Source organism: Acinonyx jubatus, chromosome C2, assembly GCF_027475565.1.
Source record: "Acinonyx jubatus isolate Ajub_Pintada_27869175 chromosome C2, VMU_Ajub_asm_v1.0, whole genome shotgun sequence".
Taxonomy (NCBI): Eukaryota; Metazoa; Chordata; class Mammalia; order Carnivora; family Felidae; genus Acinonyx; species Acinonyx jubatus.
In genome coordinates, this window is record NC_069384.1 from 65,034,935 (window position 1) to 65,051,401 (window position 16,467).

General features: G+C 40.1%; 1 protein-coding gene across 5 annotated transcripts in view; it reads right to left on the minus strand.

Moving 5' to 3' along the window:
- Positions 1–16,467, minus strand: part of GPR156 (G protein-coupled receptor 156) — a 115,353-nt gene that overhangs the window by 24,447 nt on the left and 74,439 nt on the right. For all 5 annotated transcript variants that reach the window (XM_027060933.2, XM_027060932.2, XM_015064611.3 and 2 more), the window contains 2 exons: positions 1,454–1,589; positions 1,094–1,204 (listed from right to left, as the gene is read on the minus strand). In XM_027060933.2, coding sequence (XP_026916734.1) covers positions 1,094–1,204; positions 1,454–1,589 — 247 coding nt within the window. The remainder of the gene's footprint in view (positions 1–1,093; positions 1,205–1,453; positions 1,590–16,467) is intronic.

Consider the following 16,467-nt stretch of genomic DNA (forward strand, 5'->3'; position numbering starts at 1 on the left):
CCATTTATATAAAATTTTGGAAAAATGCAAACTAGTCTATAGTGACAAAAAGCAAATCAATAGTTGCCCAGGAATAGGAATGGATATAAGGATTGGACAGGAGAGAGAGATATCAAAGATTCATGAGGAAACTTCTGCAGATTTTACACAACATTTCATGAGTGCATACATATGTCAAAACTTATCAAATCATATAGTTTAAATATATGAAGTTCATTGCATGTCAATTATGCCTCAATAAAACTATTTTTTAAATAAAAAGGAATCTGTGTTCTAGAGGGACAGATGAATTTCTTGTCCTTTAGGCAATTTTTTTCATATTATGGTTACTCACAGCTGAGCTTTTCGTAAGTATTTACCATGATTCAATAATGTTTGCAAAAAAAAAAAAGAAATCATTGCAGAGAAGTAAACTCCAACTGAGTGATATACTGGGTCTGGGTAGGGCCTATAGCCCAAGGGTTTGATGATCAGGCTTTGAGGTTTGGGCAGGGAAGCTGATAAAATGGGGAAATGTTGTCAGGATGACATCTGATGTCAGGGACATCTAGGTCATTTGGCTCGCACATAGCTTCTAGGGTTGATTCTATCTGCTGAATGGTGTCCTCTTTCTTGCTCACTGCTCCAAGCCCATCCTTCTTAGTGCAAAGAATGGCATTTGGCATGGAGAAGACCTGGGTTCCAGTGAAGGAAAAAGCTCTCCGTACTCGCTACAGCTTCCCTGTAATCACTCTCCCTCACTCCATTTTCAGCTCACACTTGTGCCAAACAACAGTCTCTCTGGGCATCTTGTTCTCCCTCTCACTGGTGCCAGATGTTGGCCAGCTCACACAGTACCAGCAGTACCATGGCTTGGGGTGCATATGAAGCAGAACTATGTTCAAAGACCTATCTCCCAAGAGCACTGACACATGGCCTTTCAGGCTTGGGGACTTAGGAGGCCACACCACTCCAGGGTTTGAAATGAGAAGCAGGAACTACAGATTGTCATATAAGAGCCAGACCCATTAATCTGACACAAACTTCTCTAGCTAATAATCAATAATAAAGTTGCTGTTTGTAATCAAGTAGTGTCTACTTGCTGCTTACTCACCACTCTCTTGTCCGGGACCCTCTGGGTAAACACCTTGTAGAGTCGCCAGCTCTTCCCCAGAATGGGGCCAAACACAAGGGAGGTCCCAATGCACAGCATGGATAGTCTTATCTACAGGGAAAAGGGACAGAAGCAAGAGGCATGAGAGGGATCTTAATTGTTCTCCACATTCTACTCTGAAAAGCTTCAGTCCACACAGGGCACGGGACAGATGTGGACCTCACTAAGCAATACAATGATCACCTCTGAGAGTACCCATTCAGAGGATAAAGGTAACCACCACCTACAGGAGACGCTGATTTAAAAACATATCAAAAGTTCAACATTTTTCTCAAAACAAAAACTTAAGATTTAACCCACCTGAATGAGAGTTTCCATTGAGCCTCCCGCTAAAGCATCTCGATCTTGAATCCCGAAGAGGTAAACGCTACTGTAAGTCAGACAACTGCCAAGTAAGGTCACGATGTTCAGGTTGGGACTGGACATCTTCACAATCCTAGAGCGAATCAGGAAGAAAGACACTTACAGCCATGACCCTTTGACCTGGGAGTGAACAGAGTTTCTCCACCAGTATAATCTCCAATGCAACCTCAGAGTGAAGGACCACTGGGAAGACACTTCTTTATAGCCCTGTAAAAAATTGTTATGATTTATTTAAATTTATTTTCTAAAGGAACTAAATTCTGGCATTTCTTGCTTATATAACTCCAAGTCTTTTAAAAGAAGGCCAACTTCTAAAAAACAGGTGGTATTAGGGAAGAGTTAAGATTTCTCCACGAAATTTCTGGTTGCTAAGATACTGCTACATTCAGGCAAGTGAATGAATAACTAACAGGTAGATACCTAAAGAGATACAGTTTGGAGCCTTTAGAAGTGAGCTGGTAAACCACCGTTTGGAAAAGGTTTGGGATTTTTTTCATACACTATTTATTTGATATATACAATTGCTTTTCCTTTCTCTGACTGACTGAAAGAGAAAAAGGAAGCAAGGACTGAAAGCAGGAACTCTGAGAAGGCTCTTTTGTCAAATAGTTTTAAATGAGTTTACAGAACAATTCAAAGATTAGAGGGAGGTATGGCCAATCAGGGTCTCAGACATACCCTGGGCACCAACAGAGGCTCACGACAAGGTAAAAATGTGTGAAGTGGTTAACCTAAGGGGAAAACCAGGCTTACTCTGGACAGTGACTGATAACAATTAAGAAGTAAGGTAACTGTACTTAAGACTTTTAGTCTAAATAATGTATTCTACATAAATTCAATATTTCTATTAATAGTCACTTGATAATTATACTTAGTCATATTTTAATTTTAAAATAATAACTGAGGAGGAAAGCATTCTTATCTTTGTGCCTGGATTACCTGGCTGGCCACTCTAAAGTCCAGAGTCAAGGCAAAACCAGCTACTTAGTGCAGCCTACTTTAACGACAGGCAAAGTACTCAGAGGCATTAGACAGTTTGGCAGTGCTAGACTTGCAAACATCGTAACTAACAATGGCCCGGCTTGATTATTTCATGACTAGTGGCATAATTACATCCACACACACAAAAACACCAAACCATCGCCCTGAATCTCAGGTCCCAAGTACAGACATCATAGGCCAATAAGTCCAGTTGAGCTTTACCCTGTCTTGTAGAAAAAACCTTGATTGTTTTTCTTCCTCTAAAAATGGGAACAAGTTTCATGTATTCCCCTTATAAAATGGGGACAAGACTAATACATGCCTCTCCCCCCACGAAAGAGTGGTGAGAATTCATTGAGGTAATAAAGCAAAGTGTGGCACAGGACCTGGCACAGAGTAAGCTTGTTGCTAACATTAGCTGATGATATTAGTCTCACTGTCTTCATGCTTTAGAAACCTACAAATCACCTTTTCCTCTCCTATTTATCACCTATACCCAATCAATTGCCAATTTCTTTCATTTGGGATTTCAAAATCCTTATGCGTGGTCCCTCCCTCTCCATTCCTGCTACTACATGCACCCAGGATACAATCATGTTAGGAGCAATGGAAATGGAGACAGGTGGTGTGACAGATGGGAATCCTGGCTGTGCCAATCACAGCTGCATGACTTTGGGCAAGTCATTTACTCTAGCTTCCTGTTTCCTCATCTGTGTAGATAATATTATCCTTCATAGCCACCCCACAAATTACTGCAAAGAGCAAATGAGGTATGTGCCAAACTCTCTTGAAAATTCTAAGGTGATGCAAAAGTATTAATTTTTAGATTTTTGGTGTAACATTTAGCTCTCTGTATCACCAATTTTTTCCTGTCCTAATACATTCTGCATATTACTTTCAGACCTATTTCTTAAAATACTACTTTCATCACTTAGGAAGAGAGCTACACATATACAGATCAATTTTGTTTACCTTAAGCCTCCTGTATACAAATTTAAAATCTAGCCCCTATCCTATCTATCCACTCATGTCATCATGTTTTCAAATTATAGACTTATGGACAGTAATCTTCATTAGTTTCTTTGGCTCTTCCCAGAAGAAGTGGAATTATGGGGTGAATATTGACTGCAAAAGTAAGAACAGTGTTAACCATCAGCTTCATGATGCATTTATTAATTAATAACTTAAGGAGACCAGTGCTGGCACTGCTTTAGAAAAGGGGCCACCGCTGACCTGGGACTAGCTATTTGGTTCAGTCAAACGCCTATGCAGTGGTACGACCACTGGTAGACTCTTCGAAGTCCAATAACTGAGGCTATTCTTCCCCATGGCTACACATAAGCATGAGCCATGAATATATGATGCTGATGTCCTTACCAAGCAGCTGCCCAAGTTTCATAGTCACACATGTCTGTATTGTTCAGATCACGGATGGGTTTGGGTAGGTTTCTCTCTTCATTCTTTTCTGGGACCATTTTATTTGAACACCGCTCTACAATCAGATCTTCTTTGTGTAATTCAGTACTGCATGAAATCCTGATTTAGAATCCCCTCCCTCCTGATTTAGTTAGGAGGAGCTCAATTTAGTTATTTTTTGACAAAATATACATTACATAATCCTCACATCTCAGAAGTTGATGCAAATTCATTTTCTAAATGGACGTTATGGACTTACATATGTATATTTTTATATTTTTTATAAAAAATTTTTACTTAAAACTTGCATCAGAAAAAAAATGAATGGAAGATGATTTACCTATTTTGTTTGGCAAAGTTAACACCTGTGAAGTTACTGAAAGGTGAAATCATCTATTCAGCAGATGAATTATGTATGTCTGAGGAATGTCTTTGCTACTTGAATAAGAATTCAAGCACCAATGTCACTTATATTTTACTGTTGAACTAAAATATGAAACCCACACATGCTGAATCTTTTAATCACCCACAAACACATACTTTCCACAAAACAAGACAATTTAAATATTATATACTTAATTATAAATAATTAGTCCCTTTGAGATTACCTATGTTGCGTTTATGAAGAGATAAAAGCTTAGACTGTGTTACTAGCACTCAGAAACAAGGTGGGTTTTTTTTTTTTTTAAAGGATTGTATAGCTATCTCATTATCTTTTCTCTTCATTTATTAATTGGTAAAGACAAGAACTTTCTTGATGTTTCTATTCTCGAGTAAGTCTCAATACAAAGATAAATATCCATCTGTATTTGTATAAACCTGGATTATAATTTTAATACTCTTTAATGAATTCTGATGCTTAAGTGACATCCACCAGCTCACAGGTTTGATATATGTATTTTTAATGTTTATCTAGTTTTGAAAGAGAGAGAGAGAGAGAGAGAGAGAGAGAGAGAGAGAGAGAGTGTGAGTGGGGGGAGGAGCAGAGAGAGAGGGAGACAGAGGATCCAAAGCAAGTTCTGTGCTGATAGCAGAGAGCCTAGTGCAGGGCTTGAACTCATGAAACACAGGTATGATATATTTTTTTAAGTTTATTTATTTATTTTGAGAGAGAGACAGACAGACAGAACAAGTAGGGGAGGGCCAGAGAGAGAGGGAGAGAGAATCTCAAACAGGCTCCACACTGACAACATGCAGCCTGATGCAGGGCTCAAACCCACGATCCATGAGATGATGACCTGAGCCGAAACCTAGAGTCAGACGCTTAACCGACTGAGCCATCCAGGCACCCCACAGGTATGATATTTTAAAAGTCTTTATCAAATATTCGTTTCTGAATTTAGAGGTTTATTATAACTGCTATGGAGGACTGACTGGTCATCCTACTCTCTCTTCTTAATTATGGTTAAGAACTGAGTTTGGAAACATGGCTTGCAAATGGGACTGAGCATACTTCTTGTGGCTATTAGAAAATTTTCCTAAAATGTGACAGGGCCATGGTTTCTAAAATGCTATATGAATTGATATAAATGATGTCAGTAAGCTTTAAACAAACCAAGTATAAATGTCTTTCCAAAAACAATTTTTAATAAAACAATTAAGATTAAATCATGAGAATTCGTTGAATTTCTTTTTCGATTCACCATTTTGGATCCATGTTACAGTGGGGTTATAAATCAATCTCATCTGGATATGTTCCAAACAGCTTTATCATTATGTTTTCTGGTTTGATTTAGCAAACACAATCATTTTGCTACCTTGCTTATTTCTAATGTTTTAGGTTCAAAATCTAAACCCAATTCAAATTCTGCACATCTCAAAGCAATATCTGTGTGACCTCTAACCACTTATATTCTAACTCAGCATCATAATGGTGAGAGAAGACTGGCCCTGTCCTCTCCTCTCCCATCTGGGCTACCATTCTAGGTGACCATCCTAGGAGCTTTCATTGGCCTTTCAACCTCCAGAGTTCTAAATTCTTTGATCATAATGACTTCACTTTATTCCACTTTTAGATACCCACCCCCAGGGTCACACCCTGAGTGTTATGATCATTAAGAATGATTCCACTTCAGAAATTTTGAAAACCGACATCCCCCTCTTTGATCTCAATGTATCCAAAACCAAACTCTTAGTCTTCTCCCTTGACCTGTTCTTCCCACATTCTTCCCCAGTTCAGATAATGGCAATTCCATCTTTCTATTTGGTTGGACCCAAAATCTTGAAGTCATCTTTGATTCTTGCTCACCACCCACATCCAATCTGTCATGAAATCCTATTGGCTCTATCCTTGAAATACATCCAAAATCCAACTTCTTACCACCTCTGCTACCACCACCCTGATCAAAGTCTGACTTTGCATTTCTCATTTGGATTATTACAATAGCCTCCTAACTGGTCTTGCTGCTTCAACTCTGGACCCTTCCTAAGTCTATTTTCAACACAGCAGTTACAACAATCCATTAAAGGTAAAGCAGACCATGTCACTTCTCTGTTCAGAAGTCATCTGACTCAGAGGAAAAGTCAAAGTCTTTACCAGAGTGTACAAGTTATATTTTTGGCCCTCATTATCTATCTCATTTCCTGCTTCTTCCCTTTGCCCACTCCACCCCACACAGGCCTCCTTGCTATTCCTTGAAAACACCAGGCACTCAAAACTTCAAGGTTTTGAAGTGGGTGTTCTCCCGCTATAGAATATTCTAATTCATATATTTCCATGACTCATTCCCTCTTTCCTTTTATGTCTTTGTTCAAGTGTTACCCTCTCAATCAGGGCTACAACCCCATTTAAAATCGCACTCTTTTGCTTGGGTGGCTCAGTTGGTTGAGCGTCTGACTTCAACTCAGGTCATGATCTCACAGCTCATGAGTTCAAGCCCCGCGTTGGGCTCTGTGCTGACAGCGTGGAGCCTGGAGACTGTTTCCAATTCTGTCTCCCTCTCTCTCTGCCCCTAACCCACTTGCATTCTGTCTCTGTCTGTCTCAAAAATAAACATTAAAAAAAAATTAAAAAAAAAAGATTTTAAAATCGCACTCTTTCTCAGAATTCCAAATCTTATCCTGTTCTAGTCTATCTCCATCCCACCATAGTAGTTTTTACTTTCTAAGGTATTACACAATTTTATTTTTATTTATTTAAAAATTTATTTAAATTCAAGTTAGTTAATACATAGTGTAATAATGGTTTCAGGAATAGAATTTAGTGATTCATCACTTACATATAACACCCAGTGCTCATCCCAACAAGTGTCCTCCTTAATGCCCATCACCCATTTAGCCCATCCCCCTACCACACACCTCCCCTCCAGCAACCCTTAGTTTGTTCTTTGTATTTAAGAGTCTCTTATGGTTTGCCTCCCTCTCTGTTTTTATCTTATTTTTCCTCCCTTCCCCTATGTTCGTCTGTTTTGTATGTTAAATTCCACATATAAGTGAAATCAGATGATATTTGTCTTTCTCTTGACTTATTTCACTTAGCATAATACATTCTAGTTCCCATCCACGTTGCTGCAAATGGCAAGATTTCATTCTTTTTGATTGCTGAGTAATATTCATTATATATATATATATATGTATATATATATATATATACATACATATATATATGTATGTATGTATGTAGTTGTTTATCATCTTCTCCTCCCCACTGGAATGGGTCATGATGTACTCCCAGTACTAGAACAGTACCTAGCATATTGGAAACACTCAGTAAATACTTCATGAATGAATGAATAAGTCCCCTATCCTCTAGCCCTTTCATATGCTCACTTCTAATGCACTTGCTTGTTGACAGCCTACAGACCTCCATTTCCCTGTCTCTTCAGCTTCCTCACAGTCTCCTTTCTCTGCCCAATGTGAAACCTCTGGTTGGTCATCTGAACTGTTCTCTGAGCAACACCCACTTCCTTTTCCAAACAAGCTCCTTTGCTGCATCTGCCTGACAGAACTCCCATCAAAATTTCAATCGATTGTTTTCCTTTATATCCAAGCAGCTGGGTGTTGGGGGAGAAAATTATGTAACCTTGTAGACTGTTGCCACCAAAACCAATAGCCTCCAACACCAATCAGCAGGGCTTACTGTACTACCAGCTAACGTTTTTATTTGTTCTATGAGGTACTCTTTAACGTTTTGTGAGTGACCCACCTCATTAGTTTTAAAGAAATAAGAGCACATATCTGTCTGGATGATTTCTCAGTCTAGGTTTGGTGCCCTCCTCTATAGCTTTATAATACCCCAGGGTATATATGCATCAGTACAATTGTCATGTTATATTACTAGCTTTTTATGTTTGTCTCACTAGACAGTTTCTACCCCTCAAAAGCTGGGCTGTTTCTTACTCATCTGTATCTCAGCTCCTAGCATAGTCTTTGCAAAATGGCAAGTAATCCATAACCTTTTGTTGAATTAATGAATGAATTCATTAATAGATATGAAAGGCCCATCACTTCTTCCTTTCTTTGTTCTCTTCCCTAATCTCATTTTTCCTTGGCAATGCTCTCCTCTGTTAGGCAGAAGGATGAGGTTCTCATCCTCCCAAAAGTATGCCAAGTGGCTCTAAAGCAGCAGAGATCTCTGACAGAGGGAGAGTCAAGATTTGGTTCAATGTCTGTGTGTTAAGACAAGAGGGTACATTCTGGGTTATGGTAGGAGTTTTAGAAAGCCCCTCCTGGAATGGCTAAGAACTTCACGGCATTACCAAATACAAAAGGGCCAAGATATTTTGGTTGCTGTGGACATCCACAGACACTGGTTTTTGACAAATCTACACATCACAAACCATCACTGAAAAGCTTTGTCATTTGGGTGATCTACTCCTTTGCTTTCCCACTCAGCATGGTGCTGAGGAAGTCTAAAAATAAATGAGAGAAAGAATCCTAACAGGATGCTTGTGAAGCTTTTTGTGTTCCCATTCTCTTTGTTTCTAGGAAAGTGCAGCGTCTTGGGGATGTATATATTCATATATGCACACACACATGTGTTTACTTGTCTCCAATGAAATCAGGCCACTTGAAAGATTTCTTTCCATTGGCTGAATTCTTCCTGGAGAATTCCCCCAGGAAATGCTTTTGTCCGATATGTCTCTTACATCATGTGTCGAGGGCTATGTAGGCCCAGTGATATGATGACAGCCCTTGTCAAGCAGTTGACGAATGAGACCTCATCTTCACGACCACACAGATTACAGTCTCAGCTGACATCTGCTCAGAGGTTAACAACAGGCATCCCATTTCCTGGCTTCAGAAAATCTGCTGATCTTGGACTGATTTGCTGCTTGCAGCTAGGCTAGGATGCATGCCTTCTCTTTACATGCTTGCAGCCACTAAATTATGTTTTGTAGCAAGCTAAAACTCTCAGCCCTGCTTCTTGTTCAGGATGGGCCTTGCCTCTCTAAATTTGCCTGCTTTCCTCTAGTTGTAGTGTCTGCATCATTTTGTTTTACATGGGGAGAGTGAACTCCTATCTCCTATTTTGTCAGCTCAGGCCTACAGCTGCTGAAGCTGGAGATGAACTGGAAGAACAAAGACATTCTGCCTGCAGGACAGCTGCATGATTAGTGGTGGTTGCACTTGCTGAAATCTACATTCCCTTCCCGCTCTTCCCTTCTCAGCTTATTGCAGAGACGAGTTTCTTTTCCGTACTACTGGCTTATTAATAAGCCAGTTACACTTTGTATTTCTGCCTCTCTACCTTAAGCAGGAACAACAGGCTGACCTGGTTATCAGAGAGGCTTTAGAATTTACAACCCAATCAATCAGTCCCCAGTCAATCAATCAATCAATCAATCATCGAAATATTTAACTATTAAATGCAAAAGAAAACTTGCTAATGATCCTGCCCCCAAGTTACCCTTTAGCAGATTACCTCAGTGTTTGGATGTTTTGTGAGTCCAAACAAACACTTAGTGATCTTCCTGTGTCAAACATTAATTCAACAATTTCTAAATATCTATTTGTTAAAGTATTAAGAAGAACTGAAGATAGGAAGGCAAATATGATATAATTTCTGTCCTCAGCTCACTTGGACACCATCTCCCTGGTTTCCATATTTTTCACTACAATGACAATTTCTTTTTGTTCTGCCTTTTCTCTTTTAAAATAGAATAAAATTTTAATATTAGCAGTTGTTTTCTCAGTATCCACTGGGTCATTTAACAAAATCTATGTATATGAATGTATGTTCATTATAGATATTTATATGTGAATATGCATATAGATTTCTAGTGAACAAATTTCAGAATATATAGCTCTCCTAGTCTATATAAATACGCCTAAGGATCAATTTTTAAAAATACATCCTTGCAAATATTTTTAAAGCTAAAATGCAGAAATTTAGATATAAGACCAAATGCCCATTATTTCATTTTACCAGCACACATTTAGGACAGTAGTGAAAAAGCATATAGATAAATTCAAGATAAGCTGGTGATAAGAGGGGGAAAAGAGCCCTCAAGGGTACCCTTACTAGAAAGGAGCTTGTAGGGGCACTTGGGTGGCTCAGTCAGTTGAGCATCTGACTTTGGCTCAGGTTATGATATCACGGTTTGTGAGTTCAAGCTCCATATTGGGCTCTCTGCTGTCGGTGTAGAGCCCACTTGGGATCCTCTGTCCCTGCCTCTCTCTGCCCTTCCCTCGCTCATGCTCGCTCTCTCTCTCTCCAAAACATAAATCACCATTAAAAAAAAAGAAAAGAGCTTGAATGGCTTTAATGAGGAGTAATATGGCCACATTCCACATCAATTTTTTAAAAAATTAGTTTCTAAATATATTTTTGCCATGACTCATGCAATTGTAACATATTTTAAATGTGTTTTTATTTTATTTTTTAATGTTCACTTATTTATTTTTAAGAAAGAGAGAGGGAGATGGGGCACCTGGGTGGCTCAGTCGGTTGGGCGTCCGACTTTGGCTCAGGTCATGATCTCACAGTCCGTGAGTTCGAGCCCCGCGTCGGGCTCTGTGCTGACAGCTCAGAGCCTGGAGCCCGTTTCAGATTCTGTGTCTCCCTCTCTCTCTGCCCCTCCCCTGTTCATGCTCTGTATCTCTCTGTCTCAAAAATAAATAAATGTTAAAAAAAAATTAAAAAAAAAAAAGAAAGAGAGAGGGAGAGAGGGCATGAGGGAGAGGCAGAGAAAGTGAGAGAGAATTTCAAGCAGGCTCTGCACTGTCAGCACAGGGCTCCATGTTGGGCTCCATGCAGGGTTCGAATTCATGAACCAGGAATCGTGACCTGAGCCGAAATTGAGAGTCTGATGCTTAACTGACTGAGCCACCCAGGTGCCCTTTAAATGCATTTTTTAAATGCCAGGGGGTGGGGGAAAAACCACTAGAAACACAAAAATCCTCTTACTCATATAACCTCAGACCCACCCTACAGTGTAGGCATGTGTTGTAATTTATAAAGCAGTGATTTCAGCTTCCTTTCTCCCCTCAGCTTTGGGAGAAGGCCTTGCCTGGGCCAATCCCTAGCAGGAGACTTGCAGCACTTCCCAAAGGGCACAGCAGATGCCCTGATTTTAAGTAGAGCATAAAGCACAAGCACAATTGGCCCCATAAAACACCCAATCATGGGAGAGAGACTATAAACCAGAACACTATCTATCATCTACCAGGTAACATGTACATTGATGTCTTTGAGGCATAAAACATTTGCCTGCCATGCTGGGAAGGTTTCCTTTCCCTCTTCCCCTCCTTTCTGGTCCTCAGGATTGTGGCAGGAGAACTTTGGGCCTGAGTGAGTCTGAGAGGAATCCTGACCAACTCGGCTGCTGGAATCATTCCCCACTGGGCCAGAATCTGGGAAGAATTCATGATGCTGGGACTGGGTTTTACCTAGCTTTACCTATCGGCACCTTCTACAGGGCCCTGAACCTAGTGGAAACTTACTGTTCGTTATCCTGGATAAATCATTAGACTTAAAAGGCTCTTAGAAGTCCTGTACTTAAAAGAGATAAAAGGGAGACTGCTAGCAAGGTGCGATCTGCTTGCTCCCCACCACTCTGTCCCCACAAATTGCCTAGGACAGGATTGGCATCTAAGGGTCATGAGAAACACCACTTAAACCAGTGATTGCCCCTGACTTTCTCATTTTACAATGACAGGATCTGCATGCAGTTTTACAGCCAGATGGGGACCACAATGGGACAGCTAATGCAGATGTCCTGATTCCTGGTTCCTTCCTATGTTCCTTCACTTCCCCCCTGGATTACCCTGGCCACCTGGGTGGGACCCTGTGTCCATCCTACTGATAATGAACTTCTGCTAGGGGCCTTTTTGATCCTGGTTTCTAATGTCCAGCAGCAGCACTGGGGGCCAAGCATTTTCACCTGCCTCCTCAACTGAGGCTCCTCAAAAGTGCCATTTGCTAGCATTTATCATCAAGAGGACAAAGAGGAAATCCTGAGTTCTCTGCAGTGCCTTCTGCTGGGCTCTGCCTGCCCTTTTCAATTCTGAGTGCTGGCCTGGACCTTGGACGTTGGCAGGGCTTCCTTCATGGCTCCTGGCTTTACCTACTGGCTGGAATCCCAGACTGCATTCTTGCCACAACTGGCTTTGGGCTTTTGGTTTCCAACACTGCCAAAAGTCTTCAAGTCTTAGCCCCAGAATGGCCTGGAAGTGTCTACCCTAGGCTGTGACAAGAGTTGTGTATTCTATCCTGTAATCTGTCATGAAAGGAACAACTATTAGATAATCTGTGTGTGTTTAAGCAGCTTTCATGGATTAACACTGAGGCTAACATGATGCAGTGGGAAAAGCATGGGCTTTTCCAAGTAGACAGACTAGACCAACTAGCTATGTATGGTGGGTGATTTGCTTAACCATGCTCAGGTGGTTTCTTTATCTGAAAATGGGGAAAATAATATTTATCCTCATGAGTTCTATAAAGGTCAGAGATAACGTATCTAAAACAAAAAGCACATAAGAGGCCTGTAATAGAAAGTAACAACCATGAATTTTAAGTTAAATTGTCTGAATTTACACATATAGGGACTAAATGCTGATTTTAAGATGAGTTTGAAGTACTGAAGGATCCTGAAATACATCTGCTTATCAAAAATTACATTGTAGTCAGAATCATCTGAATGCATGTGTTTTCTATTCCTTAGAATATTGACAATGATATGGAATAATTTATAAGAGTGGCCAACATTGACTATATTTAATATTTGCTAGGCAGTTGCTAAGGGCTCTACACACACCATTGAATGCAATCACAGAATTCTGAGATATATAGTATCATAACTCCTATTTTTAAATAGGGAAATGAGATTCAGCAAAGTTCAATAAAGCGATCTAGTCACATGCCTAATGAGTGATGGGGCTGAGATCTGAAGTGGAGTTTGATTCCAGAGCCTGGGTTCTTATGCCATTTAATCTTTCACTGCTGACACACTTCACCTCTTGTGAACATTGTTAAGGAGTAACCCTTATCCCCCTCTCTCTGCTTTCTCACCAAGGTCTATTGAAGAAAGGTTTTTCCTACCTCTCTCCCCATGTGGGAAACTGCTGAGGACAAAGTTTTCACCTCCCTTTCCACCCCAGTACCCGCCCCCCTCCAACCTCCCAGGTAACAGGGGTGAGCACTCAGACTAGAGAGAGGCTAACAGGCCTGGACCAAGTTCTACCAAAAGGTCTCCAAGGTAGGAATCTCCACTCCTCTCTTCTCCTTCCTCACCTCTACCAGAGGTAGAGCTCTACAAGAGCTCTCTCTGCACCACTCCCTGGTCCCCATTTTAGCATCATGTCAAGTAGCACTTTCTAATTTGGCTTTCACCCCAAATCCTTTCCGCAAAAAACCTTTTTATTTTGACGTTATCTGAGACTCATAAGAAGTTGCAAAACAGTTTCAACCTTCACCCAGCTTTCTCCAAAGACAACCTCTTGCATAACTAGATTACATTACCAAAACCAGGAAATTGACAGTGGTGCAATGCTATTAACTATAGACTCTATTTGAGTTTCACCAGTTTTTACATGTGCTCTGTGTATGTGTGCACATGTGTATAGTTCTATTAAATTTATAATACATAGAGAGGAATGCAACTACCACCATAATTAGGATGCTAAACTGTTTCAACGTGCAAACAAAACAAAACTGGTATCAAATTATCCCTTTATAGTCACACCCTTCACCCAATTATGACCTCTGGCAACCTCTCATCTGTTATTTATCACTATAAATTTGTCTCTTGAGAATACAATATAAATAGAATCACACAGTGTGTAACCTCTTGAGCTTGGCTTCTTTTGTTCAGCATAATGCCCTTGAGATTCAGCCAAGTTGTTGCAAAGTAATAATAGCTTGTTCCTTTTTATTGTTGGGTAGTTTTCCATTATATGGATGCACCACAGTTTGTTTATCCATTCACCTGTTGAAGGATGTTTGGGTTGTTTCTATTTTCTGATTATTACAAATAAAGCTGCTGTAAACATTTGTTTTTGTGTTTTCATTTCTGTAGGATAAAATACCCAGGAGTACTATTCCTGAATTGCACAGTGAGCATATGTTTGATTTTATACAAATCTGCCAAACTTTTTTCCAAAGTAACCACCATTTTACATACCCATCAGCAATGTATGATACATCCAGTTTCTCTGCATCCTTGCTGACACTTGGTATTGTCAGTATATGTGCTTTTGGCTTGTGTGACACATGTAAGCCTTTTTTTTTTTAATTTTCTTTCAACGTTTTTTATTTATTTTTGGGACAGAGAGAGACAGAGCATGAATGGGGGAAGGGCAGAGAAAGAGGGAGACACAGAATTGGAAACAGGCTCCAGGCTCCGAGCCATCAGCCCAGAGCCTGACGCGGGGCTCGAACTCACGGACCGCGAGATCGTGACCTGGCTGAAGTCAGACGCTCAACTGACTGCGCCACCCAGGCGCCCCCACATGTAAGCCTTTAAGAGTAAAAACATCATTTGATTATTCAGCCCTGTGTATTTGTATGCACTCTAACTGGACCAAATCCTGGAGGGGATGGAGTATGTTTTAGGCTCCGAATTCTTATCAAGCACCTCCTATGTGCCAGGCCCCTTGGCAGGTGATAGGAAATACTGTAATTGACTTGAGGAGCCAATTTATAGTAGAGGAGATGGATAAGTGTATAGGTAAGTATAATTATGAAACCATGTGGTAAGTTATATAGGTATATGTAAAGTGCTATGGGCATTGCTAAAGGAACTGTTCCTTAGAAAGGTGGTTCTGAGATTTTAGCATTGGTAAGAATCACCTGAAGAGCTTGTTAAAATACAGATATGGTCATGATCCCCTAGAGTTTCAGATTCAGTAAGGTCTAGGGTAGGACCCCAAGAATTTCTATTTCTAACAAGTTCCCAGATGATACTGATGCTGCTGGCCCAGGGCCCACATTTTGATGGAGAAGAATTTGTCTTAAAGTATGAATAGGAGTTTGTGAGGTGCAAAATGAGAAGAGTCATGAAACAAGGAAGAACATGAACAAAGATATGGTGATAAAAGTATGTGGTATGCTTGAGAAACAGCTATTACCTTATATAATGAAAGCACAAGTTACTTTAAAAGGAATAACCAAGGGGAAAAAAAAGGTTAGAGAGGGAGGGAGCCAACACATAAGAGACTCTTAAAAACTGAGAACAAACTGAGGGTTGATGGGGGGTGGGAGGGAGGAGAGGAGGGGTGATGGGTATTGAGGAGGGCACCTGTTGGAATGAGTACTGGGTGTTGTATGGAAACCAATTTGAAAATAAATTTCATATTTAAAAAAAAAGGGATAAGCAGAAATTGTAGATTAGAGCCAAACTACAAAAGATCTTAAATGGTTATCTAAGGAGTTGTATAAGCAGTAGAAGTCTATGTTTCAAAACCAGGTCTGCGTTTGTAAAAAAAAAAAAAAAAAAATGCTGGAAAGAGAGTAGTAGCTACATTGGAAATGGGCTAGACTAACTAGGGGGCTACTGCAGTAACCCAGATGAAAAGTAGATCAGGGCTACACTTGGGCAATGGAGATGGGCAACAGAGGACAGATTAAGAGACATCTGAGAAGTTAAATATCTGAGATTTGGTGACTGGATGTGTAGGGAGACAAAGGAAAGCAGAATGAGGAATGGATGGAGGGTAGTGCTATTAACTGAGATAGAAACTGCACAGAGGTAGAACAATATTAATGGTAAGGTTTGAGTCTGGTTTTTGGTCATGGAATCTGAATTGACTAAAGAATGTCAATCTCACAGTATCAACTGTGAAGTCAGAAAAAGGGATTTGAAAGAGGCGGGGCTTGGGGATATGTTGTAAGAGGGATTAAGACTAGGTCAGGGGTACAGCATAAAAAGTGAATGAAGACTGGAACTCAGGGTGATATCAACATTAAATGGGTAGGTGGAGTGCAGGAGCCAATGGAAGCAGCTGATAGGAAGCAGAAACATTTATGTATGGTAAAGCTAATAAAAGAGAAGATTTCAGAAAGGAGCAACAGAGGAGATGGTTAAGTGTTATATGGATTGAGGCTAAATAGGATGAAGTCTAAAAAGAGATCAATTAATTTAATGACCTGAGTAAGGGTCATTTCAGTGGAATCA